An 18616-nucleotide genomic window follows, 5' to 3' on the forward strand; every position below is an offset into this window, starting at 1 on the left:
CTTTATTTTAACAATGATATGACTGAGAATTTTCACTGGACAAAGGATAAAGTTGGCCAAATATATTTAATACTTGTGGCCCTGGCAAGTTCAGCTGAATCTGCCATATCTGTACATGTCACAAGGGCTGTCTCTGGGGGGACCACCCCCTCTCCATGGAGTGTATGTAGTTCACTGTCTTCAATTTAGTCAGAAAAAAATAGCCAAGTCCAGCTTCATTGCTGTGCTTCCAAGTACATTCCTCATCTTTTCATTTCCCTGCAGGCAGGAGAACAGTGGCCAGGAATTCTCAGCAGATTCGTTAAGTCATAGCGTTTTCAATGTGAGGAGGAGTCAAGGGACATCAAAAGCCAGTGTGGTATTGGAATCAAGCAGACGAGTGTTCAGATCCCAGCAGACCATGTTCAAGCTGTGTGACCCTAAGTTTCTCCACCCTTCCAATCAGTGGTACTACCGTATGTACCTTGCAGGGTTACTGTGACGTTCTGCTGTGATTAATGTGTGTGTGTGGTAACTTGTACAACATCCAAGAACCAACCATAGGGAAATGAGTCAGGGAAGGACAGGAAAATCAGGAGGGGATAAAAGGACAGGGGGAGATCACCGCCCAGGGAGCTATTACAGGACTTAAAATGCCCCAGACACTCCACCTGTGGTCGGGTGAGGGTATAATTGGGATGGAGGAACAGAAAGAGAACCAGCCACCAGGAAGATTTCTTTATAGGATTTTGTCTCACACAACCAAGGGGTAACAAGACAATGTGGCCACAGTACACAGGGATGTGTAAGAGTGACTCATGTAACAGAAGCAACTGATGTTGTAAACAAAATTGCCGAAGCCAAGATCGTTGGAACTTGGGAAGTTCCCCTTCCCTGGTGTTCTATCCATCTTGGGAAAATGACTGAGAATTCCCCCTGCCAACTCTTGGGACTAGGGATGTTTTCATTGCAAAGCAGCTCCGGTTGCAATGTGCCGGCCTCTTCTAAGTGCTTTATTTCTGAGCTCCTGATGCCTCTACAGTGAGACACCATTGTTATCTTCTTTTTTACAGATAAGAAAATCAAGGCACAGAGAGGTTAAGTAAGTTGCCCAAAGTCATGTGGTTAAGTGGCAGAGTTGGGATTTGAACCTAGGTCATTCAACTCTAGAACCTGCACTGATAACCACCACACACTACTACCTCCTATGACCTAGATGGATCTCCCGCAAAAATGGAGTTCTTTAAACCCTGACACCAACTCCACATTAATGGGGCGGGGGAAAAGCAAAGATGGGTTCTAGATCCCACCTAGGGGAAGTGTCTATTCTGTGAAAGCCTAAATGTGGGAAGGATGGCAATATGGAAAAACCAGTGCAAAACACAAAACCTCCCAGGACCTTTCCTTCCTCATATGTAAGAGTAGGTAAATTTGGGTTCCTCTTGACTGTAAGACCAGGATTCTGTGCTTGGACACACCAGTTGGCAAACCAGTTTGGGAGTCTGATTCTTAGTTTCAAGCCCGAAGACCTACTGAAAAAATTCTGGAATCATATAACCACAAAGAAAGCAACCCCTTTTTTCTTTTCAGCAGCCAGAAAAGCAAGTTGGAAATCCACGTTTTCATAAGCCTCCTTCCATTTAGAAATGATAGCTTTCATAAATAACATCCAGAAAAGAGGAGAAAAAGTCACTGCCCTTTGCTGGACTACAGAGGCCCTCTGGTGTCTAGACAAGGCCCTTGAACGCTAGATTAAACCCTCTTCCGGAGACAACTTCAAAATGGTGCTGGGTATGCCCTAGGCATTGCTTGGAAAGCAAGGGATGAGATGCTTCAGAAGGAAAGCCTCCTGTTATTTTATTGTCATTTCTTGGCACCCTCTTTCTGAATAATGTATTTTCCAGCCCATGGTGAAACGTCCAGGCATCTGAACCTTAATGTCATTCGGAATTCTTCTGATTTGTTCTCCCGATGTCCACTCAGTTGAGTCTGGATACTTGCTGTTCTGAGTTCTCATGTTAACATTGGCAACCTTCTCAGGCTCTTGCCACGTAGACTAGAAGTCTCTGGTTCTCACAGAGGCGTAAAGGGGTAAGCAGAAATGGGTGCTGTGGTGTTCCTGTGGAAGGATTAAGGGTGACTTGTTTTTCTTCTTTAACATTCCCTTGCCTGCTTTTAGAGCCACGCTTACCTTGTTTGAGCCCTGTGATATATTCAGTGAATTGGATGTCATGATGGGGGTAAGACTCTCATCCATGAATTTATAAGTTTCCATCAAGGTTAAGCAGAATCCAAATAGACCCTATTTCCTGGGTCTTGGTACTCCAGATTTCTTTATTCCTTGGGAGGAGAAGGGGATTTTATGACTGCCGGGAGAAATTAGAGCCGAGAATTGCCTGCCAGGGATGGTTTTGCCAAGACCACTTTCTCTTCCCTTGACCCGGCCTTTTCTGTTCTCGCAGCCTCACGGCCACGCTGGCCAGCGTTGGTGCAGCCAGTATCCCCAGTGCTGGGCTCGTCACCATGCTCCTCATTCTGACGGCTGTGGGCTTGCCGACCGAGGACATCAGCCTGCTGGTGGCTGTGGATTGGCTGCTGTAAGTGTCTGTGTGTGTGCTTCTGCTGGGGGTGTGAACACTCCCCAGGGGTGGATAAGACGCAGGGCTGCAGCCAAGATCTTCACCAATCGCCATGAGAACTCCCCTGTTTCCTTCCTCCTTTCTTCCCTCCAACATTTGCTGAGTGCTTATTTGGGAACCAGAGAAGGAAAAGAATCTTTGAGGGCTTCAGAGTCTAGCGGAGGAAGCAGGTCAATTATAATACAAAGTTAAAAGCAAAGCTATAAGGGACCCATACCGAAGCAGGCAAAGGATCTCAAAGCATTATGCTGAGTGAACGAAGCACAAAGGAATATATACTGTATGATTCCATTTATATGATGCTCTAGGAAAGACAATATAATCTCTAGCAATAGAAAGAGATCATGTTTGCCTGGGCCCGGAAGTAGAGGCATGAGGATTGACTGAGAAGGGCACAAAGAAAGCTTTAGGAGGGATAGAAATGTTCCACATACACAGGTATGCAGAGGTGTCCGCATTTGTCGAAACTCACCATACCACACGCTTAAAATGGGTACATTTTGTTGTATGTAAATTACACTTCAATAAAGTAGATTTAAAAAGAGCACACACATAGAAGAATAGCGATAGAGACAGACACACATCCCAGTCTAGGATGGAAGGGCAGAGTGGAGAAATCAGAAAACAAGGAAGATGGCTGCTGAACTTGAGGGCCTACTATGTGCCAGCTGCTACATGGAGCCCTTCACCGCTGCCTCTAACAACTGCCATTTTATAGATAAGAGAACTGAGGTTTAGGGAGCATGAATAGAGATTTGGCCCTACGTCTGCTTGGCTTTGGAGGCCACCAATTCATAATCATGGCCACATTCAAGCTTCTAAAGGCAGTGATAGCTGAGCTGGATCATAACGGGTAGGTAGAAGTTACCCAGGTATCCGTAAGTGGGGGGGAGAAATAGGACATTCCGGTCAAGGCCAGCCCACACAGAGGCACTGAGGCAACAAATCGTGTGGGGACCTATGAGTGGTTTGGTATTGTTGGAGCACAAAGTGTAAGGCAAGGAGTGGTAAAAGGTGAGGTAAGATGGACAGCCTTGAGGCCATGCAGAGATGCTTGAACTTGACAGTGTATACATAGCCCAGCTCCCTTTCCCAGTGAAGGACATTGTCCTAGTGTGGGACTCTCGGCCCATTCCCAAAGGTGGGTCAGTCTAGCCAGATGGTACCCAATAAGGAGGTTGGAATCAATTCTTGCTAAGGGCTCACTGGGGCTCTGATATTCTATGATATGTACCCTGATACTTCTGGTCCAGCCCTGGAGCTAAGTGACAGGGGCTGGGGGATGCCATTGGCTTCAAAGTCAGAGGCTCAGAGTGACAAGTGCAGAGATCCAAGGCCAAAGTGCTCACACTTATTTTTTTTTTATTACCCTACATTCCATTAACAATCTTTCTGACTTTTATTGACAAAGATTTTAAGAGCCAGAAGCCACATTTTATGGACTTGAGTTTCCTCAGTGCTAAAACAAGTTCCACTCTTCTACAACCACCCTTCCGAAGAGAGAAACGTACAAGTGACTGAAGGGAAGAAGGACATCTGGGAAGGCTAGAAGGAAGCCTGGTCTTTCCAGAAAGCTTGCTTGCTGTTGAAGTTTAGGTTAGAAATGAGAAGTGGACTGGATCTGTTCAACTCGGGAGGGCTGCGAGGAAGGGCACGGATCTTCCTGACTGGTTCTTCCGTCACCAGAGAAATGCTCTGGAAATGCCTTTCGTGGGAAGGTGACGAACAAAGGAAATAACTCTTATCTGTCCCTGCCTGTCTCTCTCAGGCGGGGGTGGCAGGGTCCTCAGCGCTATCTTGGTTGTTCTCTGTGCCCTACGCTGGCCCCAAGGGGCAGTCTTTCTCATGAGGTCCGTTCAGATGGGGCAGTCATGGGGGCAGCTGAGATTCGGTGGTGGTGAATGGTGGAAGGATTTGGAGGGAATAGGATGGAGACAAAGGGGTGGGGTTGGATTTGGTTAGGAGGAGGACAAAGAGGAAATGAAGACGGTGGCAACCGCTTGGGGACAGAGCACACAGCAGGAGCTCAATAAATGCATGCAAAAAGTTACCCACAGAGCTGCTGCATGATAACCAGGGGCCTTTCTACACATGAAGAAAGACAGAGGAAGCTATTAAAGTCCCAGCTGCTTCCCTTGTGGCTTTGGCTTACTGAGCCCTCTGCCTCTTTGCCCCTTGAACTTTCGTTGTCATTGAGGGTCCTTTGCCTGCTCCAACTACATTGCCTATTCTCTTCTTGGGCTTGTTGCTGAGGCTTGAAATCCACCATTAGAGATTCATCTCTTTAAGAGTTATTATTATAGGTGCTGCCCCCATTATAATGCAAATGCATTTAAGTGGAAAAATGTACTTGTGTTATCAGGGATGAAGGAAAGGAGCAGATATTTGGTGGGTACCACCATGCTCTTTACATCAGTTTAAAGTTAATCCTTAAAGATCACTATGGTGTGTTTAACAGATGAGGAAACTGGGCATCAAAAGGCACAGGAGAGCTTGTGCGGCCAGGTCAGGGCCCTTCACGCCACCCCACACAGCATCCTAGTTGGTACCCAGCAGATCTAACAGTGGGGAGGAGGAGCAGAGGGGTCCAGAGTCGGAGAGGTTGGGGAAAACAGACCGATTCGGGTCACCCCTGGTTCTACATACTAATCAGAGAATTTTTTGTCTGACCTGTTTTTTTCCCCTCTCCCAGGATTAAAACAAAACAAAACAAACAGGTTAAGTGGGGACAAATGGGATACAATCAAGGTCTCAGCCACTCTTAGAATTCAAGTCCTCCAGCCCCCCCCCCCCAGGTCAGCCATTGTGGGCCCTGTCTTCCTGACAGTCATCTGCTTCCAAGCCTGTTGGAGGAGAGTCACCTCATGAAACATTCAAGACCCTGTCTCCTCCTGACCTAAATGTTAGCGAATGGGCGCTCACATGCTCACACTTGCACCCAGAGCAGGGCGTCTTAACTCCAGGGCTGAAACGTGCTAGCAGAAGGGAGTTGGCTGAACAACAAAAACATGATGATACATTTGGATTAACTCTATTGATGAAATTGCATTTGAGAAAACTCTACCCCAGGCTGCAGCTGGAAAGGGAAGAGTGATTGAAGGCTCGCCTCTAGTTCTGGGGTCTGATCTCAGATGGAAAGAGGCCCCGTGATCAAGGGAAGAAAGGCAGAAGCAGGAGCCCTGGGTCTGAGCCCTGCACCTAGTGGCTGTGGGGCTGCGGGCGAGTTACTTATTCTCTGGATTCAGCTGCGTCGTGTGTACAATGGGAACAGTAACTTACCAGCTTGAAAGCACAGTCTAGACCCCATGCCCTTGAGTACCCTTCTAGTTTTAAGACCCAGACTAGGCTTCTGCTGGTGATGGATGTTTGTATACAAATTAAGCATGAACGTTCCTTTTCAGAAGAAAAGAAAAAGGGAGGGTAGAGGATCCTGGGAAAGTGTGCATAGGGGTCTGTAGCTAGGTCAAATCTGCTTTGAATTAGGAATGGTTCCACATTCTTTCTCACCAGCAAGAGGAGTTCTGGAAACACGCTCTTGGTCATGGGCGCCGTGGCTGTTGGGTGCCCATCAGCGTGTGAGTGGGGCAGGGGGATGAGTTGAGAGAGGGGTGCAGGGGGTGCTGGTCGTTCCCTGGTGACACATAGTCTGTGGGGGTGGAAAGCAGAGACAAAGAACAGGGGGGCATTTCTTTTCCTCCCCAGGCAAGGTTTATAAGCTTTCATAACTCTAACAACTTTTCAATTTAAAACCAAACAAAGCCCGCAGTGACATTTAATGTGCCATGGTGTTTGCCAACTGCTGGAGATCAGCCAGCCTCATTACTGCCCGCTGAGCCCTGGACGTTTTTCAATGAACAGGCTTAACTGCTCTGTAAATGTCATGGTGAAAACCAAGATTCTGGGCCCTGAAAAGTGTCCGAGTCCTAGAACACCGGATGGGTGGGGCTGGTAAAACCAGAACCTTCCCCAGAATCTAAGAAGCCCTTTGTAACAGGAGTCCTTGGCGGGTATTTATGAGATCTTGTGACACCCCTCTCTCTCTGAAGGATTCGGGAGGGAAGGAGAACTGTGGGCCAATACCAGGAAGAGACGATAAATAACTGGGTCTGGCCACAGGTGGGAAAAGGAAAGCCAAGTGGATCTATGGCCCACTTATCACATGGGGCTGCTAGTGAGATTGCTTCTGGGGACATATTTGCTCATTACTCGAGACGGCACTTATAAGGAAGCCTGAGGGAACCTCCGCCCTGCAGTGGGCACTCAGAGGCTCCCTCATTATCCTCCCAGGATGGAATAGAGCATTGGTTCTCAAACTCGAGCGTGCACCAAAACCTCCTGGAGATTCAGGAGATCTGGGGAGGGGCCCAAGAAGTGGCTTTTCTAACAAGTTCCCAGGGGATACTGATGATCAGTCCAGGGACCCGACTTCCAGAAGCAATGGACCAGAGGTAGGGAGTAGGAGTTCCTGACTGTAGTATATGAGCATCTCTACTCTTTTTTGAGCACTGGTTGACATTGTGTGCACCCATTCAATGAAACTAGATCAAAAGGACACAGGACTCTAATAACTAATACTCAGTGAGTGCCCCTTCATTGTCAGACATTGTTCTAAGCACTTTACATAGACTTGTTCAAAAAGTTGCAGCAAATTATGAGGCAGCTAGTAATATTATCCCCGTTTTACAGTTGAGAAAACTGAGGCTCAGAGCCAAGAAACTTATCTCAGTTTAGTAGATATTAAAGGGCTGATCTGGGATTCAAACTCAGACAATCCGGCTATTCCGTAGATGTTCCAGGCTTGCCCATCTGCGTTCTCGTCCTCTTATTTAAGACACACACGCATGCATATTTACACACACATAACTGATTTAACCCTCATTCCATGTCTGGTGGAAAAGAAAACCAATCCCTACATCTACCCTATCTCTGAAGAGTCTAGGGGCTCATGTTTAAGCCTTTTGCTTTGATTTCCTATTTCCACTGATCTCTCCTTTTTTCTGCATCTTACCTCATCTTCTTTCTCTGTCATCCTTAGCATGACATCCTTATCCTTTTCGACTAAGTCTTTCCTTCCCCTGCCAAAGTGTCCCTGACTCAACGCAGTGTAATTGCCCATCAGGGGAGTGGGGTGGAGGCGGGGCGATAGTGCCACACAGCGAAATCATGTTTTAATGCTTACAAAAGAAATACGTGCTCCTGGAAGGGAGAGGAGGAACCAAGCTCGGGAGAGGAGGGACCAAACTCAGGAGAGTTACAAAATGAGAAAGAGAAGTCTCCCTTCACCTACAATTGAATCTTGAAAAGGAGCAAAATACACGACTCCCCGCAAAATGCCAGTTGGCACGTGGGTTACTTTAAGCTGAAAGCAGTCAAGACCCAGCAGACTCAAGACAAGCTTTTTACCTCCCCTTAACTGCCTAAAAGAATTTAGAAAGGAGGCCTATACCAGGAAGAGTGCTATTACCAGAGATAACTTTTTCACTGGAGAGACTTATCTGCGTGGCAGGGCAAACATTTTTTTACCAAATATTTGCTCTTCCTGTGAATTATCTTCCTCCCCTTTCAAGCCCCAGACCCTTATCCCCTTCCTTAGCTTAGGATGGCATATAAACCTCAACTGCCTGACTGCCTTTGACTCTCTTATTTTTATAAGGCTCAGGTATGTACAAAATTAAATTTTCCTGTATGTCCAAAATTAAATTTTCGATTTAATTATTAGACCAGCCAAAGAATCTAGAAGGGAAGAAGGGAAAATTTTTCTGCCCCTATAATTTCAGGTCTTGTTTCTCTGAAGTAATCACTGCTAATAATAATTTACAGAAAGTAAAAAGTTAATAATAGGCATTTATTTTCTTTAAAAAAAATCCTTTAGTGTCCCCCACCCCTGGGAACCTCTCCCTACACCTGTTTAGTTCCAGTCTCTGCCTGCCTTGCTGGGCCTCCTCGCTCTCCACCTCTGTGTCTTCCCCCAGCTCTCAAGACACCTCTCTCATTCTCCTCTGCAAGGGAATCTGGTGTCTCTTGGTGTCTCTCTCCTCCTTGTTCTAGATCTTGTCCTGCATCCTAACTTTTCACCACCAAAATATCCAACTGGATGTTCGCTAAACAAAAGACAGTTCTCTTTCTAGAGTTAATCTTCTTCCACTTCTTAAATAATGATCCATCCCCACCCTGCGTCCTTCACATACCTGCCTACCTCCTTCCCCCAGGTCCTGCCCATGTCATAAATGAATATGGTATCAACTCTCAAAGGGCTAATAGTCTAGTAATGGGGATAGATGTGGTCAAAAAATCTCCACAGTGCTAGGTGCAACAGAGGAACGTATAAGACGTGATGGAGGAATAAGACAGGAAGTGATTTGCTCCCCTTTTCGCTTGGACTAATGATGATGTTGGCAGTGTGCAGTTAAGGTTGAGCGCTGAGTTTGGGTCAGGCGCCCTGTCAAGCCTTTTATAGGCAGAGTTTGGCTGAGGACCTCTCAGAGGACAGGCGCTCCATATGGGTTAGCCGTTGTTACCTTCTCCACGTGCTTGCAGGTGGATATTACTTTCCGTATTTTACAAATGAGAAAACTGAGTGGAAAACGCTGTTTTTCCAACTAATCCTGCTGGAGCCAGGATTGCAATCCAGGCTTGAATCCAAAATTCACACTCTTAACCAATGCTTCTGTGGGTCCTTCTTCCCTTCCCTAATCCCATGTGGTTTGAGCTCTCAGATGCCCGGAATCGTGCCAGCCTTCTCAAGGTCTGGGGCCTCAGGTGACCCACCTGCCACACTGTGCACCCTGCATTCTGAGAGGCAGACACAATGGTCTGTTTCTATGAATATTAAGCTGACTCATATGAAATTGCCAATAGTTGGTCTTTCTGGACTCATTAAAATGGCAATTTCATGTGATTCACTCCAATACCAGGGACCAGATGAATCTTGAGTGACCCTGCCCCCTTGGTTCTGTTCGTCTGTGAGGAGGACTTTCAGACAATCCCACCATCTTCCTGCCAGAAGATTTAGACTGAAAGAAGGAGAAAGAGAGAGAGCACCTTGGCAAATGCTTTGCTTCCAGGGCACCAGACCCAGAGCTGCAGCGTGAAGGAGCTTCGTCAAGCTCCCCTCTTGGTTTTGATTCCCGGTAGCCCCCAAAGAATAGCTATGTCATCTGTAGTGAATTCATTCAATTAAAGATTCTGCCTTCACCTCTGTCCCCTTCTCAAGGTCCTGACGCACCACATCCAGACCCGAGAATAACAGCAAGCACCCTAAAATTCTTTTTACCAAGCAGCCTAAAAACTCCGGAGGTCAGCAGGGTTTCGTGAACGGGTCAGGGCTGTTGGGAGAGAAAATGAAAGTATTTGCCTGTGGAGAAATTTTCCACATGTGAACCATAAATCCCCATATCCTGCTTTTGGCCAGAATCGGACTTCCCCAGAGTTGGTCAGATATTCCCCTGGTGGCCTCAAAAGCAAACTGAAATTTCTGTCTTCCGTCTGCCTCTGTCTACCATTCTGTCTCCTCACCATCTTCTTGAATAAGTTGATTCTACATAGTATGCCCTCTTCCTCCTCTCTCATTCAAGTTTCTAGCAATGGTGAGCAGGCTTCTGTTGTCCCTGCCTCTGTATGGAAACTACCCTTGCCAGGTCGATCATGGCCTCTTCGTTGCTGAAACCAAGAGACACTGCTTTCCCTTATCTCACCTGACCTCCAGGCAATCATGGGTATTGTCCTTCACACCCCTATTTTTGAAACACTCTTCCCCCAGGCTCTTCTAATTTCCTGCCACCTTTGCAGGCTCTTACTCCTTTGCCCAGTCCTTAAATGTTGGTCTCTCTCAGGGTTCTAGACTAGATTGTCTGCTTGTCTCACTCTACTTCTCCCCAAGGATGAACTGAACCTGCCTTGGCACCCATCCATGGACTCTCTAGGTGTTGACTCCTAATTTCCTACCCATAGCTCAGCTGTCTCTCCCGACCTTTAGTCCGTATTCCCAACCACTTGCGGGACATCTCCCCTTGGCTGGGTCACGGTCCTCACACTCAGCATGTTTAAGCTGATACCAGAATCTTTCTCACCCCAACCAGTTGTGTCCCCTACATGTGGTAGCCCTGTCCACTGGTTGTCCAAACCAGAAACTCGGGAGGAATTCTTGACTCTTTTTCTTTTTTGTTCTCTATAACCAATCAGTCCTCAAGTCCTGTAATTCTGTCTCCTAAATGTCTCTCAAATTCATCTTTCTCCATATTCCCCACATCTTCACTAAGTGGATTTTGCTCTTTCAGTCTTGCCATCCTTTATAATGGAACAAGCGTGATCCTTCCCTTCCATGGCTCCTCGTCACACATGGGATAAAGTTCTAACTCCTGCACTTGACTGATAAGGCTATACATGATTTGGTCAGTCCTTACTTTCTGCCTCTCACTGTACTCACTAGTCATCCTGAACGCTCCTGAGGGCGCCCACCTCTTAGATTTCACACGTATTAGTTCTCTCTTCTCTCTAGCTCATTATCTCAGACCCACCCTTAGCGCCTGACTCAAGACACTTCTATTCAAGCCTTTGCTGGGGCCCAAGTGTAGATAAACTGTCCTGCCTACAAAACCCAAGAACACACAGCACTTATTCCTAGTAGAATATTTATCTTACTCTAGTGGGGGATACAGACAAGTAAAGAGAGTGTAGGTTCTACCAGAAAAGAGAACAGAGAAAGGGTCTTTTCTTGCTCTTTACTGCTTGGACACCTGGCATAGTGCACACACTAAGATGCTCGTTATATACCTGTTGAATGAATCAATGAACTAACAAAGAACTCAGCAAGTATTAGAGTCCACATTCTTATCTTATTTCCACTTAGCCATTTTCAGGCTTATGTGCTCCTGCAATTTTTAATGAGTATTTAAGGCTTTCCCATTGTGTCTCTCATTTCACTTAACCCTCACAACTTCTTGTGAAGTTGGAATTAGCCTCATTCCATATTTCATGCTCAAGTAAGAAGTGAGAGAGTTAGAACACTTGGGTTAGGGTTTTAGCCCTAAGTCCAGGGCCCTTTGTATGTTGATTTGGGCATCAAACATTAGTCTGCTTTGATTTCACCCAACTCTGTTTTCCATCCATTACTGTCCTGGTGACTATTTCCATTGGCTAGAGTTCCTTTTCAAATTCAAAGAGACCTGAGCGTATGGAAGAGACATGAGCATTGTGCACATTTGGAGAAAGCTCACCCAGAAATGCTATTCCCAAAACTTGGTTCAGTGACTGCTCAGGAGAGTAGGGTTTGGTGTCAAAGAAAGCCAAGAGTTGAGGAAGGGGGAGTTTGTGAACTTGTATCACTCATTTGAGTGGAAATGGCTTTATTAAGCTGGAAAAGTAATTAACCCTTGAGCATAGTATTTTGTGCTTTTGTCCCCGTGATGGGATATGAGTGATGCTTATCTCCAAAAGGGGAAGGAGACAGCACATAATGAGTATCAGCTGTGGATCAGGAACTGGCGTTATCTTCCCCAAATTCTGTAAAGTGGGTATTTTGACTGGATGAGAAAAATTCTGGTTGAGGAAGTCACCCAGGTCACACCGTTCATATATGGCTGAGCTAGATTCAAAATCAGGGCTGTCTGGCTCCTGGGTGCTTTGCATCACGTGGCAGACAGTGGATTGTTTTTTTTTAAAAATTTAATTTAATTAATTAATTTATTTTTATACAGCAGGTTCTTATTATCTATTTTATACATATTAGTGTATACATGTCAATCCCAATCTCCCAATTCATCCCACCACCACCACCCGGTCCCTGCTTTCCCCCCTTGGTGTCCATATGTTTGTTCTCTACATCTGTGTCTCTATTTCTGCCTTGCAAGCCAGTTCATCTGTACGGGGATTCTGGAATCACATTGCCTGTGTCCAAATATGGTTCTGTGACTCTACTAGGGTGTGTGACTTTGGGAAGCCACTTAATCTCTTTGGGCCTCAGTGTTTCCATCTCTTAAATGTGGATAATAGTCCTTCTTGGGCTTCCCTGGTGGCGCAGTGGTTGAGAGTCTGCCTGCCAATGCAGGGGACACGGGTTCGAGCCCTGGTGTGGGAAGATCCCACATGCCACGGAGCAGCTGGGCCCATGAGCCGCAATTGCTGAGCCTGCGCGTCTGGAGCCTGTGCTCCGCAACAAGAGAGGCCGCGATAGTGAGAGGCCCACGCACCGCGATGAAGAGTGGCCCCCGCTTGCCACAACTAAAGAAAGCCCTCACACAGAAATGAAGACCTAACACAGCCATAAATAAATTAATTAATTAATTAAAAAAAATTAAAAAAAAATAGTCCTTCTTATAGAGTTATAGTGAGGATTAAATATGGTAATATCTACAAGGTATATTCCTATACAAATAAAAGTTAGCTACCATCATCGTCACTACCACCATTACCTTTGGTCCCTCTACTTGCCAATAAGGCAGATTCTTCTGGGCCATGAGATGAGTATTCAGAGCATTCCTCTCCAAGACTTTAGTGCTCTTTGGAATTTAACAATTGATCAGGGGTGTTGGGTGCATGGCTCAGAGCACAGGCCAGGAGGGATGGAAAGTATAGTGGAAAAGCAACAAAGTAGACTACAACTGCATGATGAACAAATAACTCAGCTGGTTAGTTGGGTGTGCTGCCATAGGAATTGGCCTATAAATAGGGTTAATGTTTTCAGGGGAGAGAGTAGCTTAAGCAGGCATGTTTGGATGTTCTACCTAGGAGCTGCCAAAAAAATATATGAATTGACTTGATAAGATTAATAGTGATATTAAAAGTATACATCATGTAAAATTAATGTCTTGTGAGTTCTTATTAAACGTCTGGAACTGTGTTAAGCATTTTGTTCACAACAACCCTTATGTGGGGAACACTTTTATTATTTCCATTTTATAAATGAGACAACCAGGGCTCACAAATGTTAAGTATGATCAAGGTTCTCCAACAGGTAAGGGGAAAAGCTGGCCTTTGATCCAGGTCAGCCTGCCTCCAGAGTCCATGCTTTTTCTTAATACATATTCCTTCTCATCTCCTTATACTGGGGCTTCTTAGTGATCTTGATTTCAAGTGCCTGATTCTGTGGATGACCTCAAGACCCAGTCTTCATTCATGTTAAGACTATCACCCTGGCAGATTCTCTAAAGCGGAAGGGAGGGGAAGAGCCTTCTCAGATGGAGAGATGCCCCTGAGAGTGGAAGCTGGGCTTTGATCTTTATTTTTTCATGGGCAGCATCTTCCTGCTTGAAACCAGAAGGACAGCTGGCTCCCAAGTTCCTTGCAAGAGAACCAGGCCAGATTCCTCCTAGTGCAACTTCATAATTACTATTCTCTAATGAGAAATAGATTTGATCATAGCAACTAGAATTTATTTTAGACCTTTGTTCCAAGAACCTATTAAGGTTTCCACTTTGCCTTAAACCAATTCTAGTATCATCCTTTATTTATTTATTTTAAATTGAAGACTAGAGTGCCCTGAACTAAGATGTCTCAGCAGCATTTTTACCTAAACTCCTTCTTTTTCTTTCTTTTCTTTGTGGTTCTCCAGCATCCTTCTTTTTAGAGCTTTGAGTATCTCATAAGCATGGTCAAAAGGACTCTTCACACTGATGTAAACTTATGGGTGAAAGACTACAACTTACTCTTAAGAACTTAATTGGTTTTCCTGGTGCTGACGTTCTAAGAGGGAACATTATCAACCATCCTATTTTTTTCAAGTCAGAACTTGAGAAACAAGATTTGAGGAAGGATTTTTCTCAACCCTTCTTGGTTCAAGAGGCCCTCTGGAAGATTTTATTTTTTTTTAGTTAACAGAGAGAGCAAGAGAAAGTATTTTGGTTTTTTTCAGGACACATAGGCATTACACATATAGGTCAGGGAGGAAATTGTGACTGAGTTTCTTACCCAACAGCTGTGTCTGTGTATATGAGTGTGCTAGGGACAGACTGGGGCCCAGGGGGAAGGCAGTGTTGTTTAGATCCTTACAAAAAAAGATGAATTTTCTACTATGGGGGAATTCACAGGTGGTTGCACTTTCCTGTAGAATAAGTAAATAAAATAAGTGGAGGTAATCTGGAATCTTCGAAGAACAGTTTAAATCAAGAGGACTTGCTGGACACAGCTAGGAATGGCTGCAGTCTGGGAGCTAATTCTGAAATCTGGACACATTATTTCCCTCTACTTCTTCCTCCCCTCCTCCTCCTTTCTCTTTTCCTGTTGTTTATTGGGTGCTTACCATTCATTAGACATTTTGCTAAGCAATTTACATACATTGTCTCATTTAATTTTCATACGAGCTTATGAGAGAAGTATGATTGTTATCTCCAATTGACAAACAAGGAAATCAAGGCTTCTAAAAGTTAAGTCACTTGCCCCAGACCAGGCAGAGGGAAAGGTAGAGCCAGAACTCAACCCCGGGTCTCTCCGTTCTAGACCTTGACCTCCCAACCATCACATCATACTGCTTCCTCACTAAACGTGTCCTGTTCTTTGTCCCCAGGGACAGGATGAGAACATCCGTCAATGTTGTGGGAGACTCTTTTGGGGCTGGGATTGTCTATCACCTCTCCAAGTCTGAGCTGGACACCATTGACTCCCAGCACCGAGTGCATGAAGATATTGAAATGACCAAGACTCAGTCCATATATGATGACATGAAGAACCACAGGGAAAACAACTCCAACCAATGTGTCTATACTGCACACAACTCTGTCATAGTAGATGAGTGCAAGGTACCTTTCCCATTCATGGATATCGAGACCTGTATATAATAGTGCATGCTCAATTTCTTAAAGCAAACACAAAAGCCCTGCATGTATCATTGTCACATTTATTTTTCTAAAGAATCATGTAACTCAAGCATCTATGAGTCCCAGATCATCTAACTCTGTGTCTAACGTGGCAGGAAATCAACAAGTCTAACGGTGAAAGAGCCAATCGGTTGCTTGTTTTATCCATGTGATGTAAAACAATCATTTTGACTCCCCCGTCCACCCACTTCACAAATTCAGTCAGTTTTCTTTGAATATTATGCTCAAGAATTTGTGGTTTCTAGGGCCTTGCTGGCTTTCAAATATTCTGTTCAAGTGAAACATCAAGAGAAATACCCAGAATCATTTGATTTACATAGCACAAGTATTCCTTCTTGCTCTATATCATGTATTGGTCAAAAATGTGCCCACATAACTTTGTGCAGCTATCTTTCTCGTCATTATTTTTGTGGGAAGGTGAGTTTTGACCTGGCAATCACTTTGCTCCAAGAATGGGGAAGCAATTTCAAGTAAAGAATAACTCTCCTTCAGGACAATTATCCATAGATGTCTTTAAAAAAAACACTATATGTCACATACTGCCTGGCAGCACCATTTTTCCTGAAGCGTGGATGTTCTGGACTCTTTTCCAAGCCGTTGGATGCTAGGTCTTCAAGCTTGATGGGCTCTGTCTAGCCTTCATTGTAACTAACTTGACATTGTCAAAGTGTCATGACCAGAGTGAAGCAAACTTGGAGAAACCCTGGCAGGTGAGCAGGGTCAACTCTAAGGGTTGTAAGTGGCAACTGAGGACAACCTTAACCAAACACAGATTTCTGATACCTTTTTGACTCCTGTTGACGGATCTCATTTAATAGTTAATTTCTCCCTATGTTATTTCTGGGTCATTCTAAATATATGCCATGGCTTCTGCCAGACAACTAAGGATGACACAGAAGCAACCCCCTCTACTGGACTGTATCATAGGCCCAGCCACCGTCTTTGGTTCATCCCCTCTGTATAAGCTACATGTGTGGGTAAACCAGGGCTCTGATGCAAATTAGGGAGGGACCCCGCCCATCAAGAGGCAATTGCATAAATTAATTGACTCAGTGAAAACAATTAAAATTGTTAGAAATTCAGATACACCTAAATGGTATACTCCATTCTCCTGGAAAGTTAGTGTTTTCCACATCTCAATGATTGTGCTGGATTATTCCCCATCAAAATATTAGTTTTGGTAAACAAGGGTCAACATTCCATGGAATAGCTTTATGCTCTATTGTATTTAACAAGTATTCATCGTGTGCCTTGTGGGGCTTAATTGAGCACCCGCATCTTATTCCTATGACCTCCTATATTTTGATTATTAGTCAAGATTTATTGAGTGCCCATAATCTGCAAAGCCCTGAGTTAGGCACTGGAGGACAGCAAAATGAATGTACAGTTATATAGTGGAGATACAGCTTGATCCCAATTACTGCCCTACGAGGAAAAATAGTAGTAGGAAACAAAATAAAATCACCACATATATTCTTTAACTTTGCAGTTATATATAAGAAGAATCCTAGTGGTTAACTGCCTTTGGTGCGGCCCTTCTGGAGCATCTCAAGAGGCTTCTTAACAATATCGTGTAGGACAAGTTTTGAGGAAGGTGTATAGGCATGGAGATGTCTTTAGATTTCAGACTTCCTGCACTTTTTTTTCCCTTAAAGCATATCAAGCATCAGGACAAATTTGCTTCATTTATTTTAGCAAACAGTTCAATCCCTAAAGGGAAATGTTGGTCAACTGTCTCTATCACTGTGAAGTAAGCCCATGAGGAGAGAGACTGCATCCCTGTTTATCACTGCTGTGCCCTAAAGCAGTGCCAGGCATGCAGTAGGCTGTTCAGAAATATTTATTGAGTGTATACTTTTAGCATCTCGACCCCATGCTTTAATTCAGATAACCTTTTTTGCTGGACAGTTTGATAGAGATAGTGGCTCAGTCTTTCTAGGTAATTGACCACCAAACCAACCACCTGCACACTCGTTGGTGAATTAGTGTTTAGATGGTCAAATGGTGAAACTGAGCAGATCATGGAAATGATGAAACAGCCATATTGGTTTAATAACTCTTCGGCGGTTTGCATTTTTTAGTGAAGTGATGGGTTCAGCTCAGTGAAGGTTGTGAGGCGAGGCCAATCGACCCTTCTCGCTCTAGACCAGTTAACTGAGTTGACACCTATATGCAAAGAAGGCAGTCAGAGCTATGGAGATGAATTTGAAGGCTTTCCCAGAATATCTGAGTCACATTTACTCCTGCCTTTGAACCTCCTTCTGGTCCATTCTCAGTCTCACTGTTTTAAAAGCTGAGTTGGGAGACATCACTGCTTACTGCCAGTTCTCCCCTTTTGGCTCTTCCATTACCCAGGTGTTGGGACGGAGCCAGGTGGAACAGACTGGGGGAGCGGAGTCCCTGCTTCCTTTAATCCAGCCAGAAAAAGGAAATGCCAAAAAAGCTGCTGTCCCAGCTACTTCAGAGACACAGGTCCCAGTATTTGAAAACAACAACCCCCCTGCCCCTGCCACCTGAGCTCTGTCTGGTTTTCCAAAGGCACCACACCATGATTTATAATGTGGCACAGCTATTGATCTGGTTCATCACTGAAAGCCAAATAGGTACATTCAAGGTCATGGTGAACAGGCAGCTTGCTCCAGGCAGATAGTTTGTCCCTGGCCGTCTTTCCTGACAGTTCACTGAAGGGGAAACAAGTTTGCTGCTGCTCTGGTCACAACTTTAACCATCCTAAGCATTGTTCTGTCATGTTGGTCTCTCTATTTTCAAACTCTTGCCTTGTAACCGTAGTTTGAAGTTATGCAATGTTTTTAATTTTAATCAGAAGAACTGCATGTGATGCTTTCATTTGCTTGTTGCATGTTCTTTTTAAAAAAAAAACAATGCGGGGGCCTCATGGGGACCGGAGGAACGAGTAGTTTTTATTTTCATTTGCTTGGTTCGTGAAAAGTTTTCTGTTCCTAGCATGTTGTGTGTGTTCATAATGCATGCCTCTCACTTCCACTTGGGTAAGAAGAAGGCCAGATTTCTTTCAAACATTGCTGCGTTTGTCATGTCTCCATATCCTAATGCTTCCATAAATCCAGTCTCTCCATTATGTGGAATATCAGTCGTGGGTTTAAGTTTGCACATGACGTTGAGGACAGACAGATGGAAGGTAAGCTAGGAAAACGACTTAGACGTGGAGGG

General features: G+C 44.7%; 1 protein-coding gene across 2 annotated transcripts in view; it reads left to right on the forward strand.

Moving 5' to 3' along the window:
* The window catches only part of SLC1A2 (solute carrier family 1 member 2), a 104917-nt gene that overhangs the window by 75798 nt on the left and 10503 nt on the right, over positions 1–18616 (forward strand). For both annotated transcript variants that reach the window (XM_082343770.1, XM_082343771.1), the window contains 2 exons: positions 2442–2576; positions 15118–15349. In XM_082343770.1, coding sequence (XP_082199896.1) covers positions 2442–2576; positions 15118–15349 — 367 coding nt within the window. The remainder of the gene's footprint in view (positions 1–2441; positions 2577–15117; positions 15350–18616) is intronic.

This window comes from Balaenoptera borealis (assembly GCF_965194805.1).
Source record: "Balaenoptera borealis genome assembly, chromosome: 11".
NCBI classification, from domain to species: Eukaryota; Metazoa; Chordata; class Mammalia; order Artiodactyla; family Balaenopteridae; genus Balaenoptera; species Balaenoptera borealis.